The sequence below is a fragment of the Phocoena phocoena genome, chromosome 3, assembly GCF_963924675.1.
Source record: "Phocoena phocoena chromosome 3, mPhoPho1.1, whole genome shotgun sequence".
Classification (NCBI taxonomy): domain Eukaryota; kingdom Metazoa; phylum Chordata; class Mammalia; order Artiodactyla; family Phocoenidae; genus Phocoena; species Phocoena phocoena.
The window spans coordinates 126,096,891-126,112,127 of record NC_089221.1 but is presented as its reverse complement, the minus strand read 5'-3'; the positions used below and the strand labels follow the sequence as shown (position 1 = coordinate 126,112,127).

At 40.5% G+C, this 15,237-nt stretch overlaps 1 protein-coding gene across 1 annotated transcript in view; it reads right to left on the bottom strand.

Moving 5' to 3' along the window:
• Positions 1-15,237, bottom strand: part of ABLIM3 (actin binding LIM protein family member 3) — a 142,224-nt gene that overhangs the window by 83,841 nt on the left and 43,146 nt on the right. The window contains exon 3 of the mRNA XM_065874835.1: positions 15,091-15,228. Within this exon, the coding sequence (XP_065730907.1) occupies positions 15,091-15,228 (138 nt within the window). The remainder of the gene's footprint in view (positions 1-15,090; positions 15,229-15,237) is intronic.

Sequence of the window (15,237 nt, the reverse complement as noted above, 5' to 3'; positions counted from 1 at the left end):
TGTCCCTAATCTCTACACTGGCTACTGCTGGCAACAAAAATACACTCTAAGCAAGTTGACATTGAAAATATTCAGAAAAATAATAGTCTCTTTTGTTTTCAAAATCTCCATTAAAAGAATTTCTATGATCTCCCTATGGCAGACTGTCAAAATGGCCAAATTCTTCCCTTCTCTGTATTCACACCATTGAAAACTGATTCTGCAGGTCCTCACACAAAAGGCAAGGTTTATTTCTCCATGATCTTGAATCTGCGTTGGCCATTTGACTTGTTTTGGCCAATGGGACATTAACAAGTATAACCCAAGCTGAGGCTTGAAAAGATCTTGTTTACTGAAGTCTGCTCTCTTGTTGAATTTGGAACTCTGAGACCACCATGGAAATGAGTCCAAGCCAGTCTGCTGGAGGATGAGAAACCAAATGGAGGCACTCAGGTCAACTGCCTGCCAACCACTGCCAGCTGACCCACCATAACATCATGATGAGGTGAGGAGAGATAAGCAGAGCCAGGTCAGATTGGAAGAAGTGCCCAGCCCACCCAGAGAATCATGAGCTAAATAAAAGATTGTTTTAAACTATTAAATTTTGGCTTAAAGCAAAACATAACAAATACAACCTCTTAAGACTATAACTGTAGAGTCATGGCTCAAATCTCCTTATAACAATTTTATTCTCATTACTCTTTGCCCTGTTTCAATTTCTGGGGATGTAAAAATGGTCTCCCACCAAGATACTCTTGCAGGTCAACTTGCACTAAAGGGGTATGCCAATCCTCAGTATAAAATACAAACCACATGAAGTTTTGCCAAGATGGCAGAGTAGAAGGATATGAACTCACCTTCTCTCACAAAAAACAAAATCATAGCTAACTGCTGAACAACTATCAACAATAACAACAACAAAAACACTGGAACCTACCAAAAAAGATATTGTACGTCCAAAGACAAAGAAGGAGCCACTTTGAGATGGTAGGAGGGGTGCAATTGCAATAAAATCAAATTCCATACCTGCTGGGTGGGTGACCCACAAGCTGGAATATAATTATATCAAAGAGGTTCTCCCACAGGAGAGAAAGTTCTGAGCCCCACATCAGGCTCCCCAGCCTGGGGGTCTGGCATCGGGAGGACGAGCCCTCAGAGCATCTGGCTTTGAAGACCAGTGGAGTTTGATCACAGGAATTCCACAGGACTGGGGGAAACAGAAAACTCCACTCTTGGAGGGTGCACACAAGGGCTCATGCACACCAGAACCCAGGGGAAAAAGCAGTGACCTCATAGGATCCTGGGCCAAAACTACTTGCCAGTATTGGAGGGTCTCCTGTGGAGGCAGGGGGGTGGCTGTGGCTCACTTCAGGGACAGAGACACTGATGGCAGTAGTTCTGGGGAGTAGTCATTGGCGTGAGCCCTCCTAGAGGCCACCATTTTCTCACTAAGACCACCCAACAGCCTTTAGGCTCCAGTGCTGGGACACCTCAGGCTAAACAACAAACAGGGCTGGAAAACAGCCCCACCCATCAGCAGACAGGCTGCCTAAAGTCCTCCTGCGCCCACAGCTTCCCACTAATCACACGTCTTAACACGGCCCTGCCAACCAGAGGGACAAGACACAGCTCCACCCACCAGTGGGCAGGCACCAGTCCCTCCCACCAGGAAGCCTGCACAAGCCTCTTGGACCGGTCTTATCCACCAGGGGGAAGACAGAGAAGCAAGAATTATAACCCGGCAGCCTGCAGAACAGAAACCGCAATCACAGAAAGCTAGACAAAATGAGATGGCACAGAAATATGTCCCAGATGAAGGAACAAGATGAAATCATAGAAGAACAACTAAATGAAGTGGAGATAGGCAATATACCCGAAAAAGAATTCAGAGTAATGATGGTAAAGATGATCCAAGATCTTGGATAAAGAATGGAAGCACAGACTGAGAAGATACAAAAAATGTTTAACAAAGAGCTAGAAGATCTAAAGAACAAACAGAGATGAACAATTCAATAACTGAAGTGAAAAATACACTAGAAGGAATCAATAGCAGAATAAATGAGGCAGAAGAATGAATAAGTGAACTGAAAGACAGCATGTTGGAAATCACTGCCATGGAACAGAACAAAGAAAAAAGAATGAAAAGAAATGAGGTCAGTCTAAGAGACCTCTGGGACAACATTAAACACACCAACATTTGCATTATAGGGGTCCCAGAAGGAGGAGGAGAGAGAGAGAGAGAAAGGACCTGAGAAAATATCTGAAGAGATAACAGCCAAAAACTTCCCTAGCATGGGAAAGGAAACAGTCACCCAAGTCCAGGAAATGCAGAGACTCCCAGGCAGGATAATCCAAGGAGGAACACACCAAGACACATAGTAATCAAATTGACAAAAAATAAAGACAGAAAGAAAATATTAAAAGCCACAAGGGAAAAGCAACAAATAACATACAAGGGAATATCCATAAGGTTACCAGCTGATTTTTCAGCAGAAACTCTGCAGGTCAGAGGGAGTGGCATGATATACTTAAAATGATGAAAGGGAAAAACCTATAACCAAGAATACTCTACCCAGCAAGGCTCTTGTTCAGCTTCAACAGAGAAATCAAAAGCTTTACAGACAAGCAAAAGCTAAAAGAGTTCAGCACCACCAAGCCAGCTTTACAACAAACGGTAAAGGAACTTCTCTACGTGGAAAAGAAAAGGCCACACATAGAAATAAGAAAATTATGAATGGAAAAGCTCACTGGTAAAGGCAAACATATAGTAAAGGTAGGAAATCATCTACGCGAATATGATATCAAAACCAGCAACAGTGAGGAGAGTACAAATGCAGGATATTGGAAATGCATTTGAAATTAAAAGACCACCAACTGAAAACAATCTTGTGTATGTACAGACTGCTATATCAAAACCTCATGGTAACTACAAACCGAAAATCTACAGTAGATACACACAGAAAAAGGAAAAGGAATCCAAACACAGCACTAAAATTAGTCATCAAATCATAAGAGAAGAGAACAAATGAGGAAGGGGAGAAAAAAGACCTGCAAAAACAAATCCAAAACAATTAACAAAATGGCAATAAGAACATAGATATTGATAATTACCTTAAATGGAAATGGATTAAATGTTCCAACCAAGAGACATAGACTGGCTGAATGGATACAAAAACAAGATCCGTTTATATGCCGTCTATAGGAGACCCCCTTCAGATTTAGGGACACATACAGACTGAAAGTGAGGGGATGGAAAAAGGTATGCCATGCAAATAGAAATCAAAAGAAAGCTGAAGTAGCAATACTCATATCAGACAACATAGACTTTAAAATAGGCTGTTACAAGAGACAAAGAAAGACACTACATAATGATCAAGGGATCAATCCAAGAAGAAGATATAACAATTGTAAATATATATGTATCCAATATAGGAGCACCTCAATATATAAGGCAAATGCTAGCAGCCGTAAAAGGAGAAATCCACAGTAACACAATGATAGTGGGAAAACGTAACACAATGATAGTGGGAGAATTTAACAATCCAGTTACATCAATGGACAGATCATCCAGACAGAAGATCAATAAGGAAACACAGGCCTTAAATGACAAATTAGATCAGATGGACTTAACTGATATTTATAGAACATTCCATCCAAAAGCAACAGAATACATTTTCTTCTCAAGTGCACATGGAACATTCTCCAGGATAGATCTTATCCTGGGCCACAAATCAAGCCTCAGTAAATTTAAGAAAACTGAAATCATATCAAGCATCTTTTCTGACTACAACACAATGAGACTAGAAATCAATTACAGGAAAAAATCCTGTAAAAAACACAAACACATGGAGGCTAAACAATATGTTACTAAACACTCAATGGATCACTGAAGAAATCAAAGAGGAAATCACAAAATACCTAGGAACAAATGAAAACAAAAACACAATGGTCCAAAACCTACAGGATGCAGCAAAAGTGGTTCTAAGAGGGAAGTCTATAGCAATACAATCTTACCTAAGGAAATAAGAAAAATCTCAAAGAAACAACCTAACCTTACACCTAAAGCAACTAGGGAAAGAAGAACAAACAAAACCCAAAGTTAGCAGAAGGAAAGAAGTCATAAAGATCAGAGCAGAAATAAATGAAATAGAGATGAAGAAAACAAAGTCAAAGATCAATGAAGCTAAAACTTGTTTCTTTGAAAAGATAAACTAAATTGATAAACCTTTAGCCAGACTCATCAAGAAAAAAAGGGAGAGGGCTCAAATTCACAAAGTTACAAACGAAAAGGGAGACATTACAACTGATATCACAGAAATACAAAGGATTGTAAGAGACTACTAGAAACAACCATATTCCAATAAAATGGACAACCTAGAAGAAATGGACAAATTCTTAGAAAGGTAAAACCTTCCAAGACTGAACCAAGAAGAAAAAGAAAATATGAACAGACCAATCACAAGTACTGAAACTGAAACAGTGATTAAAAAACTTCCAACAAACAAAAGCCCAGGACCAGATGACTTCACAGGTGCATTCCATCAAACATTTAGAGAAGAGTTAACACCAATCCTTCTGAAACTCTTCCAAAAATTTGCAGAGGAAGGAACATTCCCAAGCTTATTTTATGAGGCCACCCTGATAGCAAAACCAGAGAAAGATATCACAAAAAAAGAAAATTACAGGCCAATATCATGGATGAACATAGATGCAAAAATCCTCAACAAAACACTAGCAAACTGAATCAACAATACATTAAAAGTATCATACACCATTAAAAAGGATCATACACCTAGATCAACTGGAATTTATTTCAGGGAAGCAAGGATTCTTCAATATTCGCAAATCAATCAGTGTGATAAACCACATTTAGAAACGGAAGGATAAAAACCGTACGATCATCTCAACAGATGCAAAAAAAGCTTATGACAAAATTCAACACCAATTTATGATAAAACCCACCAGAAAGTGGGCATAGAGGGAACTTACATCAACATAATAAAGGCCGTATATGACAAACCCATAGCTAACATCATTCTCAATGGTGAAAAGCTGAAAGCATTCCCTGTAAAATCAGGAACAAGGCAAGAATGTCCACTCTCACCACTTTTATTCAACATAGTTTTGGAAGTCCTAACCATGGCAATCAGAGAAGAAAAAGAAATAAAAGGAATCCAAATTGGAAAAGAAGAAGTAAAACTGTCACTGTCTGCAGATGACACGATACTATACCTAGAAAACCCTAAAGATGCTACCAGAAAACTACTAGAGCTCATCAATGAACTTGGTAAAGTTGTGGGATACAAAATGAATACACAGAAATCTCTTGCATTTCTATACACTAACAATGAAAGATCAGAAAGAGAAATTAAGGAAGCACTCCCATTTACCATAGCATCAAAGAGAATACGATACCCAGGAATAGACCTACCTTAGGAGGCAAAAGATCTGTACTCTGAAAACTGTAAGATGCTGATGGAAGAAATTGAAGATGACACAAACAGACAGAAAGATATACCATGTTCTTCGATTGAAAGAATCAATACTGTCAAAATGATTATACTACCCAAGGCAATCTACAGATTCAATGCAACCCCTATCAAATTACCAATGGCATTTTTCACAGAACTAGAGCAAAAACTTTAAAAATTTGTGTGGAAACATGAAAGACCCAGAATAGCCTAAGCAATCCTGAGAAAGAAAAACGGAACTTGAGGAATCAGGCTCCCTGACTTCAGACTATACTGCAAAGCTAAAGTCATCAAAACAGTATGGTACTGGCACAAGAACAAAAACAATGGAACAGGATAGAAAGCCCAGAAATAAACCCATGCACTTATGGTCAATTAATCTATGGCAAAGGAAGCAAAATATACAATGGGGAAAAGACAGTCTCTTCAATAAGTGGTGCTGGAAAAACCGGACAGCTACATGTATAAGAATGAAATTAGGGACTTCCTTCGTGGTCCAGTGGGTAAGACTCTGCACTCCCAATGCAGCGGGCCCAGGTTCAACCCCTGGTCAGGAAACTAGATCCCACATGCCACAACTAAGTGTTCACATGCCACAACTAAAGATTCCACATGGTGCAACTGAAAGATCCTGCATGCCATAACTAAAAGATCCTGCATGCTGCAACTAAGGATCCCACATGCTGTAATGAAGGTCCCCCATGCTGCAACTAAGACCCAATGCAGCCAAATAAATACAAAAAAAAAGCTTTTAAAAAAGAATTAAATTAGAACATTCTTTAATACCATACACAAACTAAACTTAAAATGGATTAAAGACCTAAATGTGAGACCAGATACTATAAAACTCTTAGAGGAAAACATAGGCAGAAATCTTTGACACATCACAGCAATATCTTTTATGATCCATCTCCTAGAGTAATGAAATAGAAACAAATATAAACAAATGGGACCTAATTAAACTCAAAAGCTTTTGCACAGCAAAGGAAACAATAAACAAAATTCAAAGATAACCCACAGAATGAGACAAAATATTTGCAAACAATGTGACTGACAAGGGATTAATCTCCAAAATATACAAACGTTTCATGCAGTTCAATATCATAAAAACAAACAATCCAATCAAAAAATGGGCAGAAGACCTAAACGGAAATTTCTCCAAAGAAGACATACAGATGGTCAACATGAAAAGATGCTCAACATTGCTAATTATTAGAGAAATGCAAATCAAAACTGTAATGAGGTGTCACCTCACACCAGTCAGAATGGCCATCATCAAAAAGTCTATAAACAGGGCTTCCCTGGGGGTGCAGTGGTTGAGAGTCCACCTGCCGATGCAGGGGACACGGGTTCGTGCCCCGGTCCGGGAAGATCCCACATGCCGCGGAGCGGCTAGGCCCGTGAGCCATGGCCATTGAGCCTGCGTGTCTGGAGCCTGTGCTCTGCATTGGGAGAGGCCACAACAGTGAGAGGCCCGCGTACCACAAAAAAATTAAATAAATAAATCTACAAACAATAAATGCTGGAGAGGGTGTGGAGAAAAGGAAACCCTTGTACACTGTTGGTGGGAATGTAAATTGGTACAACCACTATGGAGAACAGTATGGAGGTTCCTTAAAAAACTAACAATAGAGCTACCAAATTATCCAGCAATCCCACTTCCGGGCATATATTTGGAGAAACCCATGGTTCAAAAGGATACATGCACCCCATTGTTCACTGCAGTGCTGTTTACAATAGGCAAGACGAAGCAACCTAAATGTCCATCAATAGACAAATGGATAAAGAAGATGTGGTACATATATACAATCGAATATTAGTCTGCCATTAAAAAAGCATGAAATAATGCCATTTGCAGCAACATAGATGGACAGAGAAAGACAAATATCACATGACATAGCTTACATGCAAAATCTTTTAAAAAAAGATACAAATGAAATTATTTACAAAACAGAAACAGACTCACAGCCTTAGAAAACAAACTTATGGTTTCCAAAGGGGAAAGCTTGGGAGGGAGTGATAAATTGGGAGTTTGTGATTGGCATATATACACACCACTGTATTTAAAATAGAAAACCAACAAGGACCCACTGTAAAGCATAGGAAACTTCAGTCAGTATTCTGTAATGGGGGCAGAGTCAAGATGACGGTGTGGGAAAATGGGGAGTTCGCATCTCCCCACAATTAGGGTGCCTGCTGGATGCTGGTGGGGGAACTCAATACCCAAGGAGATGGGAGGAATTCCCAAGCAAACCAGTAGGACGTGGGGGGACTGAGAGAAGAAGTGGAGGCCAGACAGGACCAGTGCCCCTGAGGGGTGGCTGAGATAGGGGAGGGGTTCCCACGCCTGGAGGGACCCACAGGAGCTCAGATAAGGGGGGAACATGCCCAGCGTTTCCTCTGCCCATTGGGCAAGGGAAGTCTGCCCAGCTCTTGGGCCTGGTCCATCGCCCTCAGAGGCCCCCTCTGGGCCACGTTGGTACTGGGAGCATAGGACAGAGGCCAGGGGAGAACAGGAGAGGCAGGCAGGAGGGGTCTTCCAGGACTGGAGGGGCGGGAGAGGAGCAGAGGGCATTTGCCCCGCCCACTCAGGTCCAGGAAGCCTGCTGGGCTCCCAGGTGGGGTCCCCCGCCCTCTGAGACCAGAGGCACAAGGCACGCCTGGGCCCCTTCTGTTCCATTGAGCCTAAGCCCCACACCCCCACACCCCCCAGGGCCTTTTCCAGCCCTGTGGGTCCTAAGCATAGGCCGCACCCACTGCCCAAACCCTATCTTTGCTTAGGTCCCACCCTCCACAGCCAAGGCCTTTTCCCCCATTTTTTTTTTCTTTTTCTTTTTCTTTTCCTTCCTCCTCTTTTTTACTACTGTCGTACTGTTGTATCTTCTGGTTATTGATTCATCTATATTTTTATATTCTTTCTAACATACCTGTTAGTTTCCTAGTCTAATTTTATTTTTTACTTTGTTATTGTCCTTTTTTTCTTTTGCCACCCCACATGGCTTGCTGGATCTTGGTTCACTTGCCAGGGGTCAGGCCGAAGCTCCTGCAGTGGGAGCTCCAAGTCCAAACCACTGGACTAACAGACAACCTCAGACCCCAGGGAATATTCATCAGAGTGAGGTCTCATGGAGGTCCTCATCTCAGCACCAAGACCCAGCTCTAGCAAACAGCCTACAAACTCCAGTGTTGGAAGCCTCAGGCCAAACAACCAGTAAGACAGGAATACAATCCCACTCAAAAAAAAAAAAAAAAAGAGATGGCGGGCTTCCCTGGTGGCGCAGTGGTTGAGAGTCCGCCTGCCGATGCAGGGGACACGGGTTCGTGCCCCGGTCTGGGAAGATCCCACATGCCGCGGAGCGGCTGGGCCCGTGAGCCATGGCCGCTGAGCCTGCGCGTCCGGAGCCTGTCCTCCGCAACGGGAGAGGCCACGACAGTGAGAGGCCCGCGTAACGCATAAAAAAAAAAAAAAAAAAAAAAAAAAGAGATGGCAAAAAAATACGTCACAGATGAAGGAGCAAGGTAAAAACCTATAAGACCAAATAAATGAAGAGGAAATAGGCAATGTACCTGAAAAAGAATTCACAGTAATGACAATAAATATGATCCAGAATCTCAGAAATAGAATGGAGGCACGGATAGAGGAAATACAAGAAATGTTTATCAAAGATCTAGAAGCCAGAAGGGAATGGCAGGATATACTTAAACTGATGAAAGAAAAAAACCTACAATCAAGATTACTCTACCCAGCAAGGACCTCATTCAGATTTGACGGAGAAATCAAAAGCTTTTCAGACAAGCAAAAGCTAAGAGATACAAAAACAAGACCCATATATATATATATATGCTGTCTACAAGAGACCCACTTCAGACCTAGGGACACCTACAGACTGAAACTGAAGGGATGGAAAAAGATACTCCATGCAAATGGAAATCAAAAGAAAGCTGGAGTAGCAATACTCGTATAAGATAAAACAGACTTTAAAATAAAGACTGTTACAAGAGATAAGGATGGACACTACATAACGATAAAGGGATCAATCCAAGAAGAAAATGTAACAACTATAAATGTTTATGCACCCAAAATAGGAGCACCTCAATACATAAGGCAAATGCTAACAACCATGAAAGGAGAAATGGACAGTAACACAATAATAGTAGGGGATTTAACACCCCACTTACACCAATGGACAGATCATCCAAACAGAAAATAAATAAGGAAACACAAGCTTTAATTGACACAACAGACCAGATAGATTTAATTGATATTTATACAACATTCCACCTGAAAGTGGCAGAATACACTTTCTTCCTAGGTGCACATAGAACATTCTCCAGGATAGATGACATCTTGGGTTACAAATCAAGCTTTGGAAAATTTAAGAAAATTGAAATTGTATCAAGCATCTTTTCTGACCACAATGCTAAGATACTGGAAATTAATTACAGGAAAAAGACTGTAAAAAACACAAATACATGGTGGCTAAACACTACTAAATAACCAAGAGATCACTGAAGAAATCAAAGAAGAAATCAAAAAATACCTAGCAACAAATGACAACAAAAACATGATGACCCAAAACCTATGGGATGCAGTAAAAGTAGTTCCAAGAGGGAAGTTTGTAGCAATTCAATCTCACCTCAAGAAACAAGGAAAATCTCAAATAAACAATCTAACCCTACATCTAAAGCAACTAGAGAAAGAAGAACGAAGAAAACCCAAAGTCAGTAGAAGGAAAGAAATCATAAAGATCAGAGCAGAAATGAAATAGAAATGAAGAAAACAATAGCAAAGATCAGTAAAGCTAAAAGCTGGTTCTTTAAGAAGATAAACAAAATTGATAAACCGTTAGCCAGCTTCATCAAGAAAAAAAGGGAGAGGATGCAAACCAATAAAATTAGAAATGAAAAAGGTGAAAGCACAACTGACATTGCAGAAATACAAAGGATTATAAGAGATGACTACAAACAACTATATGCCAATAAAATGAACAACCACAAAGAAATGGACAAATTCTTGGAAAGGTACAATTTTCCAAGACTGAACCTGGAAGAATTAGAAAATATAAACAGCCCTATCCCAATTAATGAAATTGCAGCTGTAATTAAAAATCTTCCAACAAACAGAAGTCCAGGACCAGATGGCTTCACAGGCGAATTCTATCAAACATTTACGGAAGATCTGACAACAATTCTTCTCAAATTCTTCCAAAAAACTGCAGAAGGAGAAACACTACCAAATACATTCTACAAAGCCACTGTCACCCTGATACCAAAACCAGACAAAGATATCACAAAAAAAGAAAGTTATGGACCAATATCACTGATGAATATCAATGCAAAAATCCTCAAAAAATACTAGCAAACAGAATCCAACAATATATTAAAAGGATCATACACTATGATCAAGTGGGATTTATCCAAGGGATGCAAGGATTCGTCAACATATGCAAATCAATCCATATGATACAGCATATTAACAAATTAAGGAATAAAAACCATATGATCAGGCTTCCCTGGTGGTGCAGTGGTAGAGAGTCTGCCTGCCGATGCAGCGGACACGGGTTTGTGTACGGGAAGATCCCACATGCCGTGGAGCGGCTAGGCCCATGAGCCATGGCCGCTGAGCCTGCGTGTCCGAAGCCTGTGCTCTGCAGTGGGAGAGGCCACAACAGTGAGAGGCCTGCGTACCACAAAAAAACAAACAAAACAACAAAAAAAACCCATATGATCATCTCAATATATGCAGAAAAAGCTTTTGACAAAATTCAACACCCATTTATGATAGAAACTCTCTAGAAAATGGGCATAGAGGGAACCTACTGCAACATAATAAAGACCATATATGACAAACCCACAGCAAACATCATACTCAGTGATGAAAAACTGAAAGCATTTCCACTAAGATCAGGAACAAGGCAAGGATGTCCACTCTCACCACTCTTATTCAACATAGTTTTGGAAGCCCTAGCCACAGCAATCAGAGAAGAAAAAGAAATAAAAGGAATACAAATTCAAAAGGAAGAAGTAAAACTGTCACTGTTTGCAGATACTATACATAGAAAATCCTAAAGATGCCACCAGAAAACAACTAGAACTAATCAGTGAACTTGGTAAGGTTGCAGGACACAAAATTAATGCACAGAAATCTCTGGCATTCCTATACACTAACAACGATAAATCAGAGAGAGAAATTAAGGAAACAAGCCCACTTACCATTGCAACAAAAGGAATAAAATAAGTAGGAATTTATTTCTAAATAAATTAAGGAGGCCAAAGATTTGTACTCAGAAAACTATAAAACACTGACAAAAGAAATCAAAGATGACATAAACAGATGCAGAAATATACCATGTTCTTGGATTGGAAGAATCAACACTGTGAAAAATGACTATACTGCCCAAAGCAATCTACAGATTCAGTGCAGTCCCTATCAAACTACCAATGGCATTCTTCACAGAATTAGAACAAGAAATGTTACAATTCGTATGGAAACACAAAAGACCCCGAATAGCTGAAGCAGTCTTGAGAAAGAAAAACAGACCTGGAGGAATCAGGCTCCCCGACTTCAAACTATACCACAAAGCTATAGTAATCAAGACAGTACGGTACTGGCACAAAAATAGAAATATAGATCAATGGAACAGGATAGAAAGCCCAGAGATAAACCCACGCAATACCGTCACCCAGTTTACAAAAAAGGAGGCAAGAACATACAACAGAGAAAAGACAGGCTCTTCAATAAGTGGTGCTGGGAAAACTGGACAGCTACACGTAGAAGAATGAAATTAGAACACTATATAACACCATAAACAAAAATAAACTCCAAATGGATTAAAGACCTAAATGTAAGACCGGATACTATAAAACTCCTAGAGGAAAACATAAGAAAAACATTCTTTGACATAAGCCACAGCAAGATCTTTTTTGACCCACCTCCTAGAATAATGAAAATAAAAAACAAAAATAAACAAATTGGACCTAATTAAACTTAAAAGCTTTTGCACAGCAAAGGAAACCATAAACAAGATGAAAAGACAACCCTCAGAATGGGAGAAAATATTTGCACATGAAACAATTGACAAAGGATTAATCTCCAAAATATACAAACAGCTCATGGAACTCAATATCAAAAAAACAAACAACGCAATCCAAAAATGAGCAGAAGACCTAAATAGACATTTCTCCAAAGAAGACATACAGATGGCCAAGAGGCACATGAAAAGATGCTCAACATCACTAATTATTAGAGAAATGCAAATCAAAGCTACAATGAGGTATCACCTGACACCAGTCAGAATTATCAAAAAATCTAGAAACAATAAATGCTGGAAAGGGTGTGGAGAAAAGGGAACCCTCTTGCACTGTTGGTGAGAATGTAAATTTATACAGCCACTATGGAGAACAGTATGGAGGTTCCTTAAAAAACTAAAAATGGAAATACCACATGACTCAGCAATCCCACTATTGGGCATACACCCTAAGAAAACCATAATTCAAAAAGAGACATGTACCACAGTGTTCATTGCAGCACTATTTACAATAGCCAAGATATGGAAGCAACCTTAATGTCCATCGACAGATGAATGGATAAAGAAGATGTGGCACATATATACAATAGAATATTATTCAGCCATAAAAAGAAACAAAATTGAGTTATTTGTAGTGAGGTGGATGGACCTAGGGTCTGTCATGTATAGTGAAGTAAGTCAGAAAGAGAAAAACAAATACTGTATGGTAACACATATATATGGAATCTAAAAAAAAAAAAAAAAAAGGTTCTGAAGAACCTAGGGGCAGGACAGGAATAAAGACACAGATGTAGGGAATGGACTTGAGGACACAGGGAGGGGGAAGGGTAAACTGGGACGAAGTGAGAGAGTGGCATCGACATATATACACTACCAAATGTAAAACAGATAGCTAGTGGGGAGCAGCCGCATAGCACAGGGAGATCAGCTCGGTGCTTTGTGACGACCTAGAGGGGTGGGAGAGGGAGGGTGGGAGGGAGGCTTGAGCGGGAGGGGATATGGAGATATATGTATGCATATGGCTGATTCACTTTGTTGTACAACAGAAACTAACACAGTACTATGAAGCAATTATACTCCAATAAAGATGTATTAAAAATATATTCTGTAATAACCTAAATGGGAAAAGAATTTGAAAAAGAATAGATATATGTATATGTAGAACTGAATCCCTTTGCTATCCACCTTTGCTGTAACACAACATTGCAAATCAACTATTCTCCAATATAAAATAAAAATTAAAAAAATAAAATGAAATAAAAGCCACACAATTAAAATATACCCCACATAAGCATCTATAAATAAATTAGGGAATATGAATATGAGATTTATTTGCTCAGTGAAGAGTCCAGTTAGATCCTGGGGAAGGAAATTTGCAACTTTAATGATGGCAGAGGAAGTCAATCTCAGATACATGAGGCTGAAGTTCAGTAGCAGATACTAAAATGAACAGATCTGGGGGTTTCAGTTGACCTTAAATTCAATATACATCAGTGGTGTGAAGTGGCTTCTCAGGAAGTTCATTCAATATCAGTCACATTAAAGAAATGTAGTCCTTGCTGTATTTGGCAGACCTTGAGAAGTATGGTCTGTTTTGGGCAGTAGGCTTTAGGGATGATAGTGACAAACCAGAACGAATCAAGGAAGAAGACTTCAGGATGATTATACAAGTTGGAATCATTTCAGATGAGGCCCAGTTTAAGGACCTGCAATATAACTGTGTATGTGGGGCAGGCCTGGCTACAAGTATGTGAAGGGCAGCCACCGGGAAAAGCAACCACAAAGAGCTCATCAAACCCCATGAGGACAAATCTAAAACCAAGTGGAAGTTAAAGGTTTGAGGTCAAACATTTTCTAAACTCACAGAGCAATCCAACATCAGAATGGATTCTCTGTGGAACAGGAAGCCTGGAAGAAAAGTTCAAGAAGTGGAGGCTGTTGTGGCATTAGACAGGGACACTGGGGAGGGAGTGTTGTCCTGTTTGGGCCAGAGGGCTCTCCGGGCTCCTTCAGCCGAGTCCCTCTTCTCCTGCTGCTAGTGAGCCTTCTTCCTTTGGGAATGCTTAGCTGGGTTGAGCTAAGGTTTTATAAATTAGCCATGGGTAAGCTGTCACAATTAGAGGTAACGCAGCGTCCATCTGCTCCCAAATTGCAAACCTTACCAAAGTCAAGACGTACCTTCTCCCTTGTGAAACCTAACCTCTGAGGATTGTCACACTCACGTCAGAGCCACGCCAAATTTTAGCCGTGACAGCTTGCTCTTTCATTGGCTCTCAAACTGATTTATAGGCACAAGCCAGTGGTCTTCTCAGATGTGTAAGATAAGCTTGCAGGATTGCCTTTTTCCTTCTGGGTCAGTGCTTCCACTCTGGGGTCACCAGGCTCCCTTTCTCCCCCCCCCCCCCCATATCCCATGGCTTCCCTCACTCTACCCTCCCTCTTCACACCATGCCGCTGAAGGGAGAATTCTCACTACTGGCTCAAGGAAGGTCATTTTAGGCCTTTGCAGGTATCTCAATTGCCTGTGTCTGTTCTGCCTGCCCCATGGCATGTCCTGGGGTGAGAGCATGGCGCGGAATCTGAGAAGGGTGTTGGGAGATTGGGCCTCCTACCTTGACAGGTGAAGCATCTGATGTGGAAATGGTTATTGTGGACGCGAACCACCTCCCCTTTGCAGGTGTCTCCACATCGATAGCACTGGATGACACTGGAGCTGCCCCGGGGATTGTAAGGATTCTGCTGATAAGGAACTGTAAAGA